At 42.8% G+C, this 20310-nt stretch overlaps 1 protein-coding gene across 6 annotated transcripts; it reads right to left on the reverse strand.

Annotated features, from left to right (window-relative positions):
- Window positions 1-621: 621 nt before the first annotated feature.
- Window positions 622-15367, reverse strand: SAMD13 (sterile alpha motif domain containing 13). Of its 6 annotated transcripts, none has more exons than XM_026057663.1 (5): window positions 15210-15289; window positions 13428-13542; window positions 13234-13318; window positions 8853-8964; window positions 622-3226 (listed from the first exon to the last, which is right to left on the reverse strand). In XM_026057663.1, the coding sequence occupies exons 2-5, from the start codon at window positions 13447-13449 to the stop codon at window positions 3083-3085; spliced, it is 363 nt and encodes a 120-aa protein (XP_025913448.1). In that variant the 5' UTR covers window positions 13450-13542; window positions 15210-15289; the 3' UTR covers window positions 622-3082. The 6 variants fall into 6 exon arrangements, with proteins under 6 accessions (XP_025913448.1, XP_025913447.1, XP_025913450.1 ...); XM_026057662.1 differs by lacking the exon at window positions 15210-15289 and adding an exon at window positions 14779-14889; XM_026057665.1 differs by lacking the exon at window positions 15210-15289 and adding an exon at window positions 14779-14889 and having other exon boundaries at window positions 13234-13343.
- Window positions 15368-20310: the final 4943 nt, after the last annotated feature.

Below are 20310 nucleotides of genomic sequence, written 5' to 3' on the forward strand. Positions count from 1 at the left end.
CACCTAAAACACAGGGATGGCTTTTAAGGAAAAGGCAATCTTCTAGCTGCAGTGTTAAGGGCATGTTTTAAATTGGAGTCCTGTATGCCTCTGTGCATATCAGAACTGCAGCATTGACATAGTATCCAGTAAAGCCCATCAATCGCTTCCTCATCTCAACAGCAGCTGTGTTTTCTGCAAGAGGAATGGTAGCTAAAAATAACCTGGCTTTGACTTCCTCTTTCAAAATATTCAATCTGTTTTAAAAAGATTTTTTTTTTCCAGAAGCAGCAAGGAGAATGTAACAGACAAAACCAGGATGGTCACCTGCACAAAGAGAATGGCAGCATTAGAAAGCTCAGATAAAAGTAGGAAACCACAATGAAGATCAGAGACAGCAAAAAAAAAAATTGCTTCTGTCTGCATAACATCCTCCAAATTCCCTTTCAGGCTTACACTGAGCCTTCTGTTATGCCTCTACTTCTATGAACCAGTTAGCGGTGTTGATCAAAAGAGGAATACAATCTGGATGTTTCTGAATCCAATTCATTTGCTCATTAAAACATGGTAAAAGAAAGTGCAGTGCTCAGTAATTACCAAATGAGCCCTCATGGCTATACAGTGCAGGTTTTTACTTCCTGATGGAATAAATACATTTTATTTATAATTCTGTATCATTCACAGATTTACAAAATGTGCCTCTACCACCCCAAATGCAAATGGAGAAAAAGAGACTATTCAATTCATCTTTCAGTAATGCAGTACTAAGTAATCTACTCCAACAATGCCAGGAATACAGGGCTGGTAGGGATCTACTGACTGCTGCAGGCAGCTGCTTCACATAATCCTCTTCATAAACAGATCTAGTTCTATATTAAAATATTTAGGATTTTCATGTACAATTTTTCGATTGCAGCCTGTACCTAGCCAGATACAGACTGTACCTGCAAACTCCCCAGGCAAGGACGATGCTCTCTATTTGATTCAAGCCTTCCAGAAGATCCCTGCTCCCAGCAGGTATCCCTGGACGCTACCAAACTATAAATAAAAAAGTTGTAAGCAGAATACAGACTATGACATACAAATCCGCTGCTAACAGACCAATACCTAAAAACGAATACAGTACAAGGGACAGAGAGAAAAGCGGTGAATACATCCCTGCCTCCTACCATGTGTCTTAAATTCCAAATACAGTGTACAGTACAGTGTAAAGTTTAGAAGCTATACAAGAAAACAGCATACAGTAAAGTTTAGAAACGATACAAAAAAGCATACTGATGTATAGTTTATGTATTATGCAGCTCACTGTAAGCTTTACCTACAGCCCAGCTATTAATGTGGTTTTATCCCCTCTCAGACCTCAACACAAGAAATCATAAGCAATTCCCCTAGCACTGTGGCATCCACAGCCTCCTTGCACTTGGCCAAGCCAGCAGTGAAGGCACCACCCAGGCAGGATCACAGGAGCTTCTGCTTCCTCTCACTGAATCCTGTCGCTTTGTCCCCACTTGGCTGACCGTGCTGCACTCTCTTATCTTCTCCCTTCTTAGCTACATCCCCTCACCATCTCCTCCCACCCCATTTCCACATTCACCACACTCTTCTGCTTGTTTGCTACTTCCCAGTTCCTCTGCTTAGCTTCACTGATGCAACCCCGTGCCGCAGTTTCAGGGGTCATCACAAAGCTCTCTGGGCCAGAGATGACGGTGAGCCTGGACAGCGCTCAGCACTGTGGGATACCTCCCAGGCGCTCCGGGGTAATTCACCCTGCTGTACCAGGGCCAGCACAGGACCTCTCCACCACTGGGAGCTCTAGAGGGGGGTAAGAGAAGCACAGGTGTTACTGGCAAACTGTGACCAGGGCTTCAGATTCTCACCTTCAGCACTGCCTAAGCAAAAGCAAAAACAATTGAATCTTTAAATTCTTGGCAGAGGGTGTTAGAAATAACCACAAGAACATAGGATATTAAGTAGTTTTGGGTATCTTTTTAATGGGAAAATGGAGGAGAAAAAAAAAAAAAAAGGAGCCCCTGATACTCTGCAACAAAGAAACAGGGAAAGCAAAAAAAGCTGTTAAGTAAACTGAATCCAAACATAAGCAATGTTTTATTGGGATATAGCAAGCAACCTATCAAATAGGGAACTGGTACAAACAGACTGAACAAGACTCTCTTTTAACAGAGATGTATGGTGACAAGACAGCTTCTTTCAGTTTTTTTAAAACAAGTATTCAAACTGTAAGTAAAGCATCAAAAAAATCAACCGTTACAACACCATGACAGACAATAATATTAAAAATGTGCAGAATTTTACTTTTTACAAATTTCTGCATAATGTTAGAAAACAGTTATAAATTAAAAAAAGAATAAAATGAAGTTTTTTGTTTTGCAAAGCAACACAAACTTTTAAAAACCAACTATACTTTACATAGAACTACTATTAAAAACAGGTGAAAACAAGCTGAAAATTTAAAGGACAGCAAAAAATACACAACCCAGTTTCACCTGTCAGCAACACCTTCTGCTATCGAAGGGGTTATGTTAGTTGTATGTACAGCTTTAAACATTGCAGCATACCACAAGTAAACCTTAATAAGGTCAAAAATAGGACCCTCTGCAAAAAAGGGTGAGTTGGCAAGTCTCAGTCCCATCCCAAAATTATAAGTAGTAATAATTTCAGTAGGTCTTTAATGTACACCAGAACATACTTTTATTCGTTTCTCTCTCCCAAAGATGCATGTAAACTTTATTTTTGTTCTCTTTTTGGTATTCTAATTCATGAAAACAAGAACATGTCTGGCTCAAAAACGAGAATGACCATACTTCCCTTTTGTTCTGGATACAGTGATGTAGCTATCTCAACACGCTCACTGACAAATCCTAAAAGAGAAAATTGTTATGCACCATGTAAAAAATACACACCACCTCTCTCAGTTCAGACTTAGTATATAGTATATTGCCAACTCTATCCAATAGGATATATATCATTGTAATTTGGTTTAAATTCTTAATAGATATATTCTCTCTTTACAAAGTTCCATCACATGAAACCAAATTGCTTATTTATTGTTTGAGGCACAACATGACCCCAATTAGACAATTCGCTATAAAGAGTTGTTCTTTAGATGTTGTGTCTGTAGAGGTTTTACGTGATATTCATAGATTTTCAGCGCAGGCCCCAGTTTTAATGAAAGTCCAGTCAGTACATCATTTCTTGTCATCAACAGTAATGATTTGCCATCAATTTCCTATAAGAAGAATTAAAGAATTGATGAAGACAATGTAGAAATTAACAGGTGAGAACAGTAATGCAACAAATGGAAGATTACTACAGAGGATCAATGAAAAAAGAAAAAGTAGCATTTATTTTTCTGAAACTTAATGCTTTAATTGTTAAATTCTGCTAGTAGTCTGTTTTTCAAGTGCTCATCTGTGCTGACTAAGGCACAAATACTATTTAGTCAAGCACAAAACCCAAAGCTGCCTCACTTCAAAATTCTCTCCTTTTAAATCTGTTTCAAATTAATAGGTACATGTACAGATTGCCTAATTATCCATCATAAAGGTAAAAGTGTTCTTAGGGAGAAGGCAGTGAACTGCCTATCAGAAGAATTACCATTGACAGCAACGTGCAAGTTTGGACTAGTCTTGTCGTTATCTGCTAACAACTTTAGGTGCCTACTTTAAAAGGCTACCCTTCATATGCCTCCTTGGGGAAAAAAGAGACTCCTGCAATCAGAAATTTTCAAAGAGCCTGATTGTGGAACTTAACCCACTGGAGGAACTTCTCTTCCTCCACTGACAATGAAAGAGGCTAAAAAGAATGGCTTCTCAGCGTGGGTCTCAACACCCCCTACCTGTTTGTGCTTAAATTYCCCACCTTTAAATCATTGATAATACACTTTTTCTCTCAGACCCTGGCTTTCTGACCTACTTAGACTAGAAATCTTGTCAGCTTTGGGGGGTTTTCCACCTCAAAACCTTGTCACACTGTTGCAAATTAACTGTAAGTGATTTTTCCAAGGTCAAAAAGCAAGAGAAAAAACAGACATTTCTCAGCTGCCACCTCTATTTTAAGACATGGCACTGTCCTTCTCTTTGCACAGTTCTGCAGTTCAATCACACTACACTATCCAGAAAACATGAACCACACCTACAGAACAGTGCATGACTGGTGTGTCACAACACAGCCATACCTCCCAAGGTCACCACAGCCCAAAAAAGTATGTAGTCTTATGGTGTTCTCCTGCACTGGACTTCATCTTGTTGCTTTTTTTTTTTTTTTTTAACTTTTTAATAAAACATGGAAACACAATTTTGAATTTGATAGCAATGGCCAACAACTGGTTCAGCTGCTTGCATATATGGTTGTTGTCCACTGCAATATAGTCAACTATCAAACTACATTGCCAAATTTTGTATTTTTATATGCATTATATTATAATATTATAATTATACTATTTTTATAAGCATTACATAAAAACATCCCACATCAATTTATCCCACTGCAGTATCTTCCTTACAAATATTAAATGCTGTCTTGCAAATGTCACAGATCACCTAATATAAGGAAGACTTATTACAGTCTAGCATTAATTTGCCCAGACTGATCTCTATCATTTGATAAAATTTATAAATACAAAGTGCATGAAAAAAAACCCCATAATACAGTCAAAGATCAACTGAAAGTGGAATTTCTTTAAAGTCTTATCAGATATGACTGTTAATCCCTCAAGTGGAGCACAACATAACTTAGCATTTCTAAAAAAATATTTTCAATAATGTTTTACCCAATTATAGCAGGTGCCTCCTTCCAATTACTGTTGAGAATGTTAATAGTTAGAAACAGTTTCTATTCTCTCTCTTCCATTTGTCACAATTCTTTTTGTGGGAATTCTGACACCATTGACTGTTTTGCTCATTCTTATGACTGATCTAAAGTTGCCTTTTCCGCTGCTGTTCAGTGATGGAATGAAGGATGAAGAACAGCCTCCAGCTTGGTGGGAACCAAAGTAAATCCAGGGCCTGGAATGGGAGGAATGGGAGAAACTCCAAAAATAGGAAAAGAATATCTATTCCTTTCCTTTCTTCTTCCTCCACAGGGTTCCCCATGTATTCTAGAAGTGTTAGGAACTAGGTCATCTAAGGCTTTCACTGAACAGAAGACTGATTCTCTAAACATGTCTGGGTGGGGACGACTGAGTACGAATTCAGAATTCAAGTGTGTTACATCTTTGTGTCTATCATAAGCTCTACCTTTTTTTTTTTCCACCTTTACTTCCAGATCTTTTTGCTTTTCCACTTAAACTTGCTTCCATAGATTTGTCATAGTCATTCCATATTTTTGGCATCAGATAAGGCTTCATATGCTTTGGTGACTTCTGTGAATTTCTTCTCTGCTACTTCTGTTTTCTGCATTTTTGTCAGGATGCAACTTCAATGACAGCTTTCAGTATGCCCTTTTAATATCATCTGCAAAGGCACTCCTAGAGCCTTATACTAATTCCCCATAGTGCCAGGATGGCCTCAGTGCCTGCGCTCCCCTAGGCTGCGGCTCTGCTAGAAGGCGGCAGCAGACACCAGACAGTGTACAACTCCAGCTTTCCTGCTCGCTGAGGGTAACCATTGGCAGGGAGCTTCTGTGACATGACAGTGAGGCCAGTGAACCACTGATAGATTCCTTTGGCTCACTGACATACTGCAATGCTACTGGTTAAGAAGCTGTGCCGGCAGAAATGCTAGCATGTCTCGAGGCAAAACAAATGGCTTCAGTCTTGGAGTGAGCCGCAGCCCCGCGTGCTCCCAGGGCTGCTACAGAAACCTCGGCAATGTACTTGGCAGACAACAGTTCTTTGAAGGTGTTCACACCCTCATCTGTTCTGCCTCTCTCTTCAGTTGTCCTGTATCCTCAGCTCCTTGGCTCAGCTGGAAAGTCTCACTTGCTGATGTTTTGGTTTTCATAACTGGGCGGTATCTTCTTTTAGTTGAATCTGTTTTCATCAGAGAGATCTTTGGTCTTGCTGACATCAGTGGAACTCCAAGAAGGAAATATAATCATCATTATCACCTACCAGCATTTACAATACAGTTTTAAAAAACATTCTATAGTCCTTAAAATGTTTCCTCTAAGTAAGAGATATTCAGGTCTTACAAGATCATTGAGCTATTTGCTTTGGGAGAAAGAGTACATATTTATTCAGCATTTATTAAAAGAAAGTGTAGACTTAGTTACTGTTATGTAAATGCTGAATGTAACAATAGATCTCATGACTGCATTCTGGACAACAAGGAAACCATTCTGCTACCCCTGCTGAAGCAGTTCAGCGGAAAACAATTTCCCACCATGTTGTAGATGAAATGGGATACTTCCCCTTGCTATTTACAATCTCATTCACCTTCCAGTGCGCATTGGGGGAGTAGCAGATCAAATGAATTTAAGTTTCTGAAGCCCAGGCAAGCTGCTGAAGAAACGGTAGGGAAATTCAGACATGGCCACAGCTTCAGCTGCATGCTCTGTGACTCCATACACAGAGGGTGGCTAGGGATTCAAAGTGAACCAGAATTGCCACATCCGGAGGCTCTGTGAGATTCTGATAACATTAATCGGAAGTACACAGAGCTAAAGCTAGTGGCTTCTAAGCAGTGTAGAGGAAATAGAGAAGACGACTAGTAAGAGGTTGGGGACAGGGTTTCAGTTTGGGCTGTTCCTGGTGCAGACGGGGAAGGATTGGGCAGAGCTGGGATGGAGAACCAGGCACTAGCTGCTCCCAATGCCACTGACGGAATGGAGGGTGAAAGAAGTGGCAATAACTTCTGCTGTGAGGAGTGTCTGCCTCACATCTGGCCATATTTTGGTGGCAACTGTCAGCCTCTCTCTCCAAAGTTCTTGTATCAAGTGACATTGGCAGTGGAAGCTCAGCCACATTTCTGCGTGTGGCAGTTTACTGCCTACCTTTCCTAGCAGAGCCCTGGCAACACATTGCTAAAAAGAAGCTTACTTCAGCTTCCCTCCCAAAGCCACTAGCCCTCACTGCAGAATACTAATAAAACCTGTATGCTCCACTTCTATGCTGCCTTCCATCAGGCTGTTGCAAACTGCTTTGCCAAAACTCATGTGCTAGCCTCACCTTTCTGCTGCAATATCAGTAGTAATTACTGCAGTATTATTGACAAGCCAGCTGAGGTGTAGAGAGGTTAAGATATTTGACGAAAGTCAGAGGCATCTGTCAGCGTAAGGGAAAAAAACCAGAGTCCTCAATTTTTTGGCCTGTGTTTTTCTTAAGGCACTCTTCCGGTGTTGTTGAAGAGACATGAATGCTGGTATTAAGAAATGAATATACTTAGACTATTTTTTGTTTGTTTACCCATCTTCAAATTCTGAAAAATTAGCAGCAGCTGCAGGAAGAGCTTCTTCTCTGCCTTCCAGAGAATTACCCAACAACAGGTTTTTCACCCCCTAGGACAAAGGGCTAAATTTAGATACTGTGTTACACTCATCAGTTACAATCAGATCTAGTTTCACTGTCCAGGTGCTGAAGGTCAGCAAGATTAACCTGACCAAGGCGCTAACTTTATTTCACTTTGGATGCACCGTTTTCCTGCAGAGCTGCCAATAACTTGCCCTGGCTCAGCACCTTGAAAGGTCAGGCCACCTATTTTGGTAACAAAATACAAGCGTTGGCAACTAATTTCCTGGTTCTCACACGCAAATCTACGGACTTAGAGAAGATGCTGGAGTGAAGGATCTGGAGATGTAAGCTCCTTCTCTGTGGAAGAGATGCACTGTAGGCCAAGTAAGCAAACTTCTCCATCCTGCCCCACTAACATACCTTACCCATGGGCTGGTAGGCCAGTCGCAAGGAGCCATACAATTGTTAAGCTCCTTGCTGACCGAAACTGCCAGAAAAATCCATCCATTAGGATCAGCTATAACAGAGACCACATTTGTTACACTGAGAAAAACAGAGACCACACTCATGCACGTGGGCTGTTAAAGCTATCCCTGGGGTCAGCACCACAAAGGCTACACTTGAAGCAGCAACTTGTGGAAAAACGCTGTATATCAGCCATCACTTTCTGTCGAAGGGAGTCCATTGCTGCCCCTTTAATTGACTTTTCTCTGGTAACTTTACTGTGTCATGTAAAGGCAGATGGGGGAAATTTTTCACAGAAGAGAGGGCTGCATTCTCCAGTTCACAATTTATCCTCAGCTCATAGAAATGCTGCAAGAAACAGACTCTCCAGATCTTACTCAGGCTTAAAAGCACCAACAGTGTCTTTTGCCTCCCTCCCACAAGCCCCAAAAAGGAAGACCCGACCTTTTTCTCAAACTGAGAGTCCTGCAAACATGCTGCTCCTGTGCAAGGAAAGATATTTCCCCCTTATCGTCAACTTCCCCTTTCCCTGTTTGCTTGCACTGTCAAGCCAATGGGACATAGCAGCCCTTTTTCATCCTAGGTCTTCAAAAGCAAACTGCTTAGGATCCCAGGATTTTATAAACTCATGAGTGTATTTGCACAGTGCACTTGGGAAGAAGGGAATTACCATCCCCATTTTAAACAACAAAATGGTGGAACTGAATGGCTTGTATAGTCTGAGACCAAGCCAGAAAATTTGTTTAGATTCTTCAGCCTTCAGATGAGTGCTTTAAACACATACTCCATTTTCATCCCACTATCCACATCTTGTGGAGCAATATCGCTACTAAAAGATCACAGCAGTCCCATGGATTTTCACCCTCTAACAGTGATTTTCAAGGATCCTTCACAACACCTTACCACACTCTAGCCGAATAATCAGATCCATTGCAAAAATGTGCAATGCAAGAAGGTGATGGCAGTTAAAGGGTGAATGCATGTTTCCTAACAGATTTACCTGTTCTTGAAAAGCGTTGGCTTGTTCTTCAAATCCTGCTGTTCTGAAGTAATTCACAACATCAATAACAGCCCAGTCAGCAGGGTCTGGAGGTCTCCCGTTCTCTACTGAACTGCAAAATGCAAATCCAGATGAGTAATCACTAAATATGTGCAGACTGTGTGCAGTTGCTTCTTTGTGGACAACGCATGTACATCCTCTCCCTTTCCATTTCCCCAGGAAAAGTATTCTTCAAGATCCTGCAAGAGACAGAACAGCCACTCCTGTTCTCTTCCATTTCAAAGACCTGACAAGGGACAACTGAGATACCTCTCTCTTCAGAAAAGAGGAAAGTATAGGAATCTTCACGTCAGCCAAACGTAATCAGTCACGATCTTCGTCTATGGAGGGGCTGCTTTTGTAAGCTGGACAACAAAGACTACCATGTCTGAGATACCAAATCCCAGCCTTTTGAGACCTCTGTTTTCAGCCACCAAATACTTGTAAAGAATAGCAGTGTGTGGCTTAGTCTTTTCCCAGATGACATAGTACTACTTTGTGACATTGGTAGGAACTACTGGAAACCAGTTTTACAAGGTAAAACTGTAAAACAGAACCACCAGTGATTGCACTAATAGCTGAAAATAAAACATCTTCCAAAATTGCTTTTGGACTCATCTTTGGACAAATCTATGGACTTTTTAAACAGCTATTAATCCCAGAAAACAGCTGTTAAACACAATCAGAACGAATTCCTTCTGTGATTGACCTCAGGCAATTGCTTTCCACAGTAGCAGAAACAACCAATCATCTGTATTGCTATTCTTATGCTCATTCTGCATTCCTTATCTTCAACCTGCCATTTTGCTATCTCAGATAACCTTTATGTATCTGCAAATTCTTGGTGAGAAATACACACAGTGAAACTTGACTGCCCTTCCTGCAGCAATTTAGGGGCATGAGGAACAAGACATCTTTCAAAATAAACAACTTTTAGAACATGCTTCTCCAACTAGAAGTCCCATTTCATCTTCAAGTTCATCCTGGATATTTTCCACTGTCATGCATGCTTAACTGTAATGCTAATGATGAAATAACAAATGTGTACACACCAGGGCAGATGTCAGGGTCCTGCCCATTTCAGGCCCTGAAGTTTAGATGTAGGACCTTGATTTTCAGCAGCAACAGCTGGAGGACAAACACAGGTAATATTCTCCTGACAGCACCTTTCTTTCTGCCCTTTGAATTTTTCTTTTCCAACTATCATCACCTCCGAGTTGGCTAGGCTTAGAAAATGGCTGCCCTAAAGCGATAATGGCAGGTCACTATGATTCAGAAAAGACTAATTAAGTACGTCTTTCAGCAAAATATCTGAGTGAATCAAGGGCCCATCACTTTCAACCAGCCATGATGAGAAGGGAGCAGAATCACAGATGGTGCCTCAAGTCACTTCATTTCTACAACATCCCGACTTTTATGACTGGCTGAGCCTGTGACGGAGGACTCATGAACACAGTGACTTTCACTTCTCCCCTAACTCTTGGAGGGTACCTTTGAATACGGCAACAAAATTCTTGCCCTACAGACTCATATGGCAACCTAGATATCACACTTTATGCTGCAATTGGCCTTCTAAAAGCCGTTACTTCCATTTATCCCTAGAATACACACATATTCAAGAGGAAAGAGCTGGGGACCAGAGTTTCTTACTCTTACTCATCAGGTAATACCTTACTTCATGAACTGTTTCACTGATTGCAATTACAGAAAGAGGTAACACTCTGCAGAACCGAATACCTGACTCTCTGGCCTTATCAGAGCTGCACTTTTTTTTTTTAATTAAAAAAATGCCTTTCCATTTTTGGTGTCGCGCATATTCTGAGGCTTAAAACGTAAAATGTGCTATGAACCACACAAAACCTACACATACTTATTGAAGTGGAGTTTGAAGAATTATGTTTAAATCTTTGCATAAGATATGCATTCCTAAGACACATACTATCATTTTGAATGCCTCATCTCCTACTTAAAATTAAGAACAAACAAAAAGACCCCAACAACTCAGCATTAAAAAAGCATAATAAATCTTAAAGATGTTGAATTTTATTTAATTTCTCCTAAACAGCAAATAAAAGATTCAATCTGTAAAAAAATACCCCTCCAAACTCTATTTTGCTTACTTCCCAAAGCATTTTAATCTCAAGCTAATTATGGCCCCAAACCCTCCCTTTTGCAATTTTGTATTTTACCTCAAGTGTATTGGTTCTTCATGTAGCTCTTCTCCTACTACAAGGGAATACACAGACTGGTCCAGCCACATCCCAGGCCCAACTGCAATGACTTCACAGGCTCTGCCATGGACTAATCCCAGAAAATAACTGCAAGTTCCTGCCTCAAGGAATAGCATCATGCTGAACCTCAAGTGGAGCCAATTTCCACAGCTACAGCTGCAAGGGCAGACTCAAGGGCATGTGGCAGACTTTTGGAAACTGGCTGGATTTAACCCATCTATGCACACAGATGCTCTTTTGGCTTCTAGACTTTGACAGTCTCCTCCTTGCCTTGTTGCTGCATATGGCTCTACTCTTCAGACAAGGAAACTGAATTTAGAAGAGCCATGGCTTAACCATGCACCTCTTTATGCCAGACATCCTGAATGCTGTAAAACCTTAAGAGGGCTGGCATCTTAGGCTGTACAACCGGATACCAGATGCACTGATTATGAATAGATTTGGCTTGTCTGCTTTTCACCACTGTCCCTGTGTCTTTATTGCCATCATGTGGCAGAAGCAGCAAGGCCTGATAGGATATAGCTGTGAACAAACAGATTTTATCCAAGCTATTTATAACCACTTCAAGAAAGTGCCAAATACTTGCTTTGTAGATATATGCACATACATATTGCATGCATTCATTTTGAAACCACAGCTTCAGTTCAGTTTAATTACAATCCCCATTAGCTTTAAAAAGCCACCTTCACAATTAGTAGTTGAGGCTTTATCACCTAAGCCTTAGGGGAAAATAATTAAATATAAGCTGTCCTTGCTTTGACTATTTCCCTGCTTCCCTCCCATGCAGTCCCCATGGCAGAAGCAAGATTGCTAATTGAAGGTGGCTTCTGAGGGACATATATGGCATAATCTACATATATTCACTGACTAGGCAAATGCATTCCATATTGGTGTGGTGTAACCAAAAAGACTCAAGTGGAGGGGGAACATACCGATTTTAATGGCTGTCATCAGATCTTTTGATGCTGTGTCATAATCAGGTGCTTCATCAGCATCCTAAAGCAACCATTATTTTTATTATTGTTTATATTACTCTACCACCCAGGGGTCTAGGCATTGCCAAGTTTTCTTGTAAGGCTCATGGCAAAGAGATCTGAAGGAGAAGAACAAGATACAGCTTTGCAGAAGTGTTGTAGTCCAAGAGGAGATACTAGGAACTCTCCAGTTCCTCTCTTTGTGTTATATATCAGCACAGCATCTATAACCCTCAGACCTGTAATGCTTCTTGGGTTTTAGGATTACTCAGGATTGCTACTCCTAATCTAAGAACTGCTGATCTTCAGGGGTACAGAAACTCCTCCAAAAACAGTTTCTACCCATTAGCAAGCAGCCCACCACACTGAAGAGTATCATAGGGCAATGCTTACCACATGGAGCTTTGTCTTATTTCTACCCCAGGTATCTGAAGTAAAAACCCAGCGGTTTAGGACTTCTTCAGCAAACAGTTTAGAATACCTGTTTCAGAGAAGAACTGACACCAAAGACGTACRTTTCTGCTACTACTTCTTAGCTCTGGATGGCAGGGCAGTCACCAGGGAAAGGCATCTGTCTCTCTTTGAAAAAGACAGAGAGAAGGGGACTTCCACACAGGACATTTCTTCCCACCTGGCACTGTTTCTGCAAAAGCTGAAGTACAAAGCTAGCTGGAAGTACAAAGACCCTTAAACTCCTCTTAGGTAATATTTGCTTTGCTGCTTCCCCTTTGCAAACCCTTCCTGAGGAGTTTCACCTCTCCAGTCAAACTGACTGGTGAAAGGAGCTTTCCTCATATCAGCAGGCAGCTGAGTGGAGGTGGAATATTACTTGCAATACTACTCACTTTACTCTCTGGTTGAAAGGCTAAGTCAAAGGAGACACTCCAACTTAAGTTTCTAGCTTCTGCATCTCTCCACTGCTATACAGCCCTCCCACATACCCCCCTTTAATCAATTCAGTGCCCAGGACTCTTCTATTTCAAAGTTGAAATACAATAAAAGTAATTGAGAACAGGGAAACTTTGAAACAAGCAAAGATGGAGGTGCCCACCCTTGCCAAACACATTAAGTCAAAGGAAAACTAAAATCCAATTCCATGTGCTGTTTACAAAAACTAAACACTACGGATTCACTTACTTTTTGACATCCAGAGAGCCATTTTCCTTGTTTTCCATGTCAACAGTTAGCATGGGGAGGACAGAGGTTTCTTTTACTTCAGCAACTAATCAATAAGGAGGAAAAAAAAGCTGCACTTAATTATCAGCAGTATGAAAACAGCAACGTAATGTAACAGAAACGGGCATTCTACAGAGACACAAGCATGTTTCCACCTGAGAACAAAAGTGCTGTCATGGACTGCTTTCCTCAGAAGCTTGGCAAGGCTGATAATAGTTAATAAAACAGGAAAAGCTGAACTGTGCTTCAAACACAAGAAATGCTTCATGCCTGAAAATCAAGGATGGTAAAGTTAATATTGATCCTTTAGTAAACTAAAAACTTTTTTACCTAAACCGCATATTCACATTTACACAGGGAGAGAGAGGGAGAGAAAGACCGACCTACTATACATATATAGGCACATACCAAGCGGGCTYATTGTACCTCCAGTCACCCTGTTATACTAAGGATCACAAACAGATGTACGATCTTATCCCTGGTGAGGTTTTTAAATCCGTATCCCGTTTTATAAATGGGGAAGCTGAAGTCCAGATGAGCAAAATGATTTATACACAAATCACACTTAAAGCTGGTAAGCAGAGTTACAAATTGAGCCCCAAACTCCTGAGGCCTAAGTCAGTACCTTATCCCTAAGACCATCCTTCCTGCACTAACACAGCCTCTTCTATAGGTATACTGAATTCAGTAGAGAAAAGGCCCGTACAATGAACATAGAAAAAAAAAATCCAATTTGTTTTCCTCCTTGTAGTGTGCTGGATTATTTCCACCACACAGCTTTTCTTACAACTTCATAGAACACGCAGAAATGACCCAGGCCTTTTGTTGCTGTTGTTCTTAAATAAGTCATTCCTATTTCACAGAGCACCAAGGAACTGACCAAGGACTCAGGATGTTCTTGCTATAGCATTAATGGATGCCAGAAACGTCATACAGCTCTGCAAAGTACAGAATAGGGAAATCATGATCTTCAGCTAAAAGTTTGCAGAAATAGATGATGCCAAATAATACTGCTGTTAAAAACCAAAAAAAACCAAAAAAACAAAAACACATTTATTATACAATTAGCAGCATTTAAAACACCAAAACCAACAGTTACAAACTAACCCAAAAGGCGTTTCTTCCAGTGCTGTTGACCAAATAACTCAACGCATTCTTCCAAACCACTTCTTAGTTCACCTGAGGTGACTGCAAAATGACAACTGCCACAACCTATTTGCAAAACGTCCTCCTCGACACCGTGAAACGAAACGACGAGGCGACGCGGAGCTCGTGCGCGGGTGTCGTCGGCGAAGCCCGCGGCCCCACGCAGCCGCCCCAACTTCGGGGGCAGCGCCGGCGCCCAGCACTCCCCCTCCGCCCCGCGGGCGAGGACACGGCTCCCTCGGGACTGTGTGACACACGTTCACCATTTTACAAGCATCTCCGAAACCATTCGCCAGGCAGCATTACACCACATTGTCATTTTTTGGCTGGAGGGGGGGAAAGTAAGACAGAAAAACCTACCTACGAGCAACTAAACCAAAGCATTGCTACCCGCGGCTCCGGAGCGGCGGAGCCCCCGGCTCCCGCCCCCCCCCGCCGGCAGCGGGGCGCTCCGAGGCGGCTCAGTTTGACACCGGGCAGCAGCCCCGCCTGGCTCCCGGCCCGCGTGACGCGGCGCCACACACGGCCCGCACCAACCGCCGCCCGCGTCATGGCGGCCGTTTTAAAGGCGCAGCGCGGCGCCGCCTCGCTGCCGCCGGGTGCCCGCGGCGCGGCGCCTGGCGCGCGGGAGCCATTTGCCACCTGCGCGCTGACAGGGCCCGGCGCGAGGGTCCCCCCCTCGCACCGCAGCCGTTAGAAAGGGCACCCCGGCAAGTCTGCTCGCACCGGGAATGGCGGGGAGGGGGGGACAAGCAGCTCCGGAGGATCGGGCTCCTCCTGGCAGTATTTACCTGCGGGAAGGGCTCCAGAGGGCACAGCTCTCGCCGTTTCTTTGTTGGAAAGGCTGCCCGCAAGGAGAGCTGCAAATCCTCCCGTACCGCGCTGCAAGCGAGTAGTGCTCAATGCAAGATTCATGACCTGAGTTTCTTGGGACCTCCTTGTAAACATTTCTACTCCTCCTACCAAACGGGATGTATTTTGTAAGATTAAAAAAAAAAAAAAAAGGCAAAAAAGCCCGGCAAACACTTTCGAAGTATAAAATAACTTAATCAGAGGAATCTTTTAAGCAACCAGATCTGGAAGCATTGATAAAATCACATAAAATTAATTTCTGAAATGAGTTCATCAACTTACAAGTGACACTTGGCTTTCTTTGAAACAAGACCCGTTCAGGTTCAGGATGGTAGAAAGGAGGATTGAGTAAGGGCACCACAGCTGTGCCACCGCAGGGACCACACAAAGAGGAGATGGAAACAGCAATCCCCGCGACGGATTACAGCTCGTACTCACGTAAGCATCATATCTTATTTCACAAATAGACTTACAGATATCCATGGGTCTTCTGTTACAGTGAGATACAACTCACAGAGCCCACAAACAACTAAGTCTGGCCCACCAAGAATAAAATCTAGCCCATGCAGATTAAAACAAATTTTGGCAATTCTCCCCAGCAATTCCCCTCCCCTTTTTTTGTATTAAACTCATTTTTAATTACTACTTCCAAATTTCCCTTGATTTTCTAATTGTATAAAAATGTTATGTAGATGACATGCCATCAGCAGTAGGAAAATTAAACAGTAACAAATAACACATCCTGGTTTCTCTGCACAAATGCTTTACAAACTTCCCTTCTGTGTCTCAGCCACAGCTCAGAGAGACTGTAATGCTACCACCTTTTGAGCATCCTTAGTAGCCTGGATGAGTACAAATTGGTGGGATGTGTTACTTACAGAATTTCTTTCTAAGATAAACCACTCAAAATTACACCGTTACTGTTCAACATGAGACAAGGTTAGCATTGTGGGACATTACTACCTACTTGGGGGTTCATACCARATGAGCTAGTGACCTCAGCCTCATTTCTGCAGAAAAGTCATGACTTCACAAAACAGCTCCCACAGCTGGCACTGGCAGGCGGTGTAAGCAGCGCCGGGCTGTCCCAGGCACTGCGCATCTGTCTCATGCTAGAAGCAGCTTAGAGCATCCTGGCTGCATGATGATAGAAGAGTTTACATGACTGCTACCTGTCTTGTGAATGGAGATTGAAGTCACCAAGCTCCTAACTCAAACTCTTAAGTTGCAAGCACTAAAATCACAGGAAAAGTGTAGTTTTGTGCAAAGGGAACTGTTGACAAGACTTTCCTGATTATTTCATTTTGCCTAACTTACATGCTGGCAAATGAATAATCAAGCTCACAGAAATAGGCAAATAATACAATTTGAGCAAGCATTGAATATGAGTGCTGACAGCTGATGGCAGTGGGAATCTTCACTGCTTTGGATTTTAAATAAATGCATATAAACAAGTATTAAGTATACTGCACACTAAAGAAAACCCTCTTTACTTCACATCCCAAAGCATGCTGCAAAATAAGCCGCACAAGGCAATTCTTTTTTGTTTCTCAAGAAATAAGTAGTCTAAATGAGGACATACTGGGTTTTCTACATCAGCTGGTTTCTAACTTTGGTAATGAACTGACATTTGAGGATACAAATATAAGCCAGCTATTTTACTCACACTCTCTCATTCCTTACATCAGGTTCTTCAATTAATCCTCAGAGTATTTAAAATAAGGCTCACACAGTGTGTGCGTTCTCTCTAAAAGACCTTGAACAGTAGAGATAGAAATTTTAAGAAAATGAGCTGTGGAAAAATTCAGTGTGGAGTATGATCTGTGGCTTCTATTTTCATTCAGTTTTGAGGTAAGGTCATTCAATTAAAATGAGATTATGCCTGCAGAGAGATAAAGCAGGAAAGTGACAGACTTCTGACTATCTGCATCCTGCTTCTGGCAAAAAGGATTTCCTAGGCCATGTAAGAAACAAACTGAAACCCGAGCTTGCAAATCCAGGTTGAGGGATCAACCCTGGGTGTTCCCAAATTTTTTCTATTACACAAGATGAAACACACAGAAATCAGTGCAGATTCTGGACACTAATGGATGGTTTTCTGGGTATCAGAAAATGCCAATTTTCTACTGAAAAGCTTTCTTTGCCCCTGAATATTTGAAGATGAAACACACTGCACAAGTGGCAAAGGGAAGCGTAGCATCCTGCTAGCTGAACAGCAAGACACCGGAATTCAACTCTTGGGAGCAAGATAAAGCCAAACACCTTTCTTCTTCCTGTGTCCTGGGTAAAAACATGGATAAATATGTTTACAGGGAAAGTCAAGTGACAGCACAATATAGGACTTTTGCTCTGTGATTTCGTTTTCCTGTCTGAGTAAGCTCCTCTGCATAAAGAAACGAGCCTTACATAGTAGAATGGATTATATTCATTTATGAAAATATATTATATTTTTTGTCAGCAACGAATGAACTGGAGGCAAAAGCGAGTCCTAGCTCTGCACATGGCGGGCGACGGCGGCTGAGGACGCGGCAGAGGGCAGGGCACGCGTCTACGCGGCGCCGCACTGGGCGGGAGGCGGAGGTAACGGCCGGCCGCAGGGGGCGGGGCGCCACCGCCCGCGCGCGGCCCCGCCCGGGCCGCCTCCCTCCGCCAATGGCAGCCGGCCTGGCAGCCGCGGGGCCTGCTGGGAGCTGTAGTCCAGGGGCGGGCTGGGCTCGCCGCACCTCCCGGGCAGCGCCCCTCAGGCCTGCGCCCAGGCCAGCTCGGCCTGATTTCAAGGGCGCTGGTTGTGAACAGCCTCCAACGGGACTTTTAAAAAGAGCTAATCGCTGCTGCTCACTGAAACACAGGAGCGTGGAGTAAACGCTGGGGGTGCTTTGGCTCTGGGAGCGCGGGGTTGTGCTGAGGCGTCTGGTCCAGGGAGACATTTTGGCTGCTGGCGCCGGTTCGCTTTGTGGGTCCTGGCGGCCAGGCTGGTGATCCGGTTCACGCCTGAGGAGGGGTAGCCGAAGAAGGCTGAAAGATTTCACCCGAGCATCCTTAGAAGACAAAAATCCCCAGCACCTCTTCAAGTGCAGCACTGTAGGGGGGCAGAGACACTGGGCACTGAAGAAATCACTTGTGATTCAGGGGTTTGGGGAGGGGGGAAAGGGTTATATCTTTTCAAGTAATTGCCATCACAGGTGTTGATTGGAGCTTGACACTGACACAGGTTCATGATGACAGTTTGCCACCCAAGCTTAATTAATTTATAGCTATTTCCAAGATTTTAATAACACTAGCCTAAAAAAAAGCTTTTTTGCATTATTTCCTTCCTATGAATACAGGACTAAAAAGGGACCTTCCAGGCTATGGAGTCTGATCTCCTGCCATCACAGGCAGACTTGTCACACAATTGCTGTTGCATCCGTATCTAGCGCCAGTTTTGAGTCTATAAGAATTCTCACCCCACTTCTCCAGTCAAAGGCCAAATCAAGTCTCCTTTGTTGGTGGTCAGGAACTTCTAATTTACAGCTGGAAAGTACAAAGACCGTTTATACCTATTTGTTCTTGTAGTAATATTGTAATAATTGTTTCCTCTCTGTTTYTGTCTAGTATTTACATGCTTTTATAGACTGAGTTATTTGAATGATCTTAGCCCTTTTGCATTCTCTTCATAATATAAGCTCTCCACTCCCTGAGCTCATTCCCCATTCCTCTTTCCTGTAAATTCACCTTTCAGGAGCAGACGTTTGGAGCTGCACCCTAGGGTCTCACAAGTACCATGTGCCTTCCCTCTCTCTCTGCTCTAAATACCCCTTGGGTCCAGACTGCCCTTGTACTGGTCTTTTATCACATCCATATTGCACTGGCAGCATTTAATCATTCTAAGATCAGTAAGTACCTCAGGGTCTTTCTCTTCCACAGTCACTGCCAACTGCTGAACACCCAGAAAGAGGAGAAATCCCTGTTACTGACCCTGATTCATGCCTTTCCAACACCTTTCTCCACTCCCAGTAAACTCTCCTTTCTCAGTTAGGGACAGGGCTTTTTCAGCTCCAGTTCCTACTTTCTTTCCAGTTCATTTGAAAGGAATTTTGCCACTTACCTTGATCTGCAGCATCGACAGCTTAATACCGTTTGTCCTGCTCTCCCTTCCCTCCCTGGGCTTTCATAGAGGGAGTTCCCAGCGARATACTCCAGTCCTGTGACTGAATCCAGCAACAAAGCTTATCGCTCCGATTCCTCTGTTGGCAAGGAAGATCACCTGAAAGCTGTGCTGCATCTTCTTCACAGTCCCCTTCTAACCTGCCAGGGTTTTCTGCATGGCCGAGCACTGTGACATTGCTCTGAAGTTCTGCATAAAGCTTAGCCAAAAGGCCAAAGCTAGCAATGGTGTAAAGCAGGTATGGAGGGAAGGTAGGCAAAAAACCTGTGCAAGAATATAGTGGAGTGACTCGTACCAACCTAACATTCATTTCTAAGGCACATAATTAGGTGTATGTTTAAGTACTAAGTCAGAGCACAAGGGCCAGTCAGACTCAATTTATATTCCATGCAGTGAATTGGGTAGACTCTTCCAAAGTAAAAAAAATAAATAAAAGAATATCCCATAGGGGTGCAGAAAGTTTTGCAAAAGCTCTGGCCTTTAGGATCAGTGCATGGGTTAAGAGCTCTGCAGGTGCACAGTGCCGAATCAGCAACACAGCTCTGCTTGCTGCAAGGCTGGCGGGAAGGAGCACTGCTCGGATTGACTGACAAGACAGTAACTGACAGGAGGGCAAAGCCCCTCGGTTTTGGCTTGATGGAGAGTCCCTCAGAACTTGTTGATTGTTTTTATTCACATTGCATGAATGTCAATGGAAACAAAGTTGAGCAAGCATCAGTAAGAACCTCCTTTTTACAGGTTCTTTAAATTGTAAAAGAAAAATAATGGGTAGGGGGAGGTTGAATTAGACTATTATATGTTAAGTTGCATAGTCTGCTTTTCCTCTTTTGTACTGTTTTTGTCACTGTGTTGAACTGGAGCATTCTTAGAGACGGACAAGGTGTACTGGCTTT

The sequence above is a fragment of the Apteryx rowi genome, unplaced genomic scaffold, assembly GCF_003343035.1.
Source record: "Apteryx rowi isolate R43461 unplaced genomic scaffold, aptRow1 scaffold_14, whole genome shotgun sequence".
NCBI classification, from domain to species: domain Eukaryota; kingdom Metazoa; phylum Chordata; class Aves; order Apterygiformes; family Apterygidae; genus Apteryx; species Apteryx rowi.

Coding starts and splice junctions, on each gene's coding strand:
- SAMD13 (XM_026057661.1), bottom strand. CDS start 15,366: ATGTTTACAAGGAGGTCCCAAGAAACTCAGGTCATGAATCTTGCATTG. Junction 13,319..15,209: donor CTCTGGAGCCCTTCCCGCAG/GTAAATACTGCC, acceptor CTTATTGATTAG/TTGCTGAAGTAAAAGAAACC. Junction 8,965..13,233: donor GGCTCTCTGGATGTCAAAAA/GTAAGTGAATCC, acceptor TGCATTTTGCAG/TTCAGTAGAGAACGGGAGAC.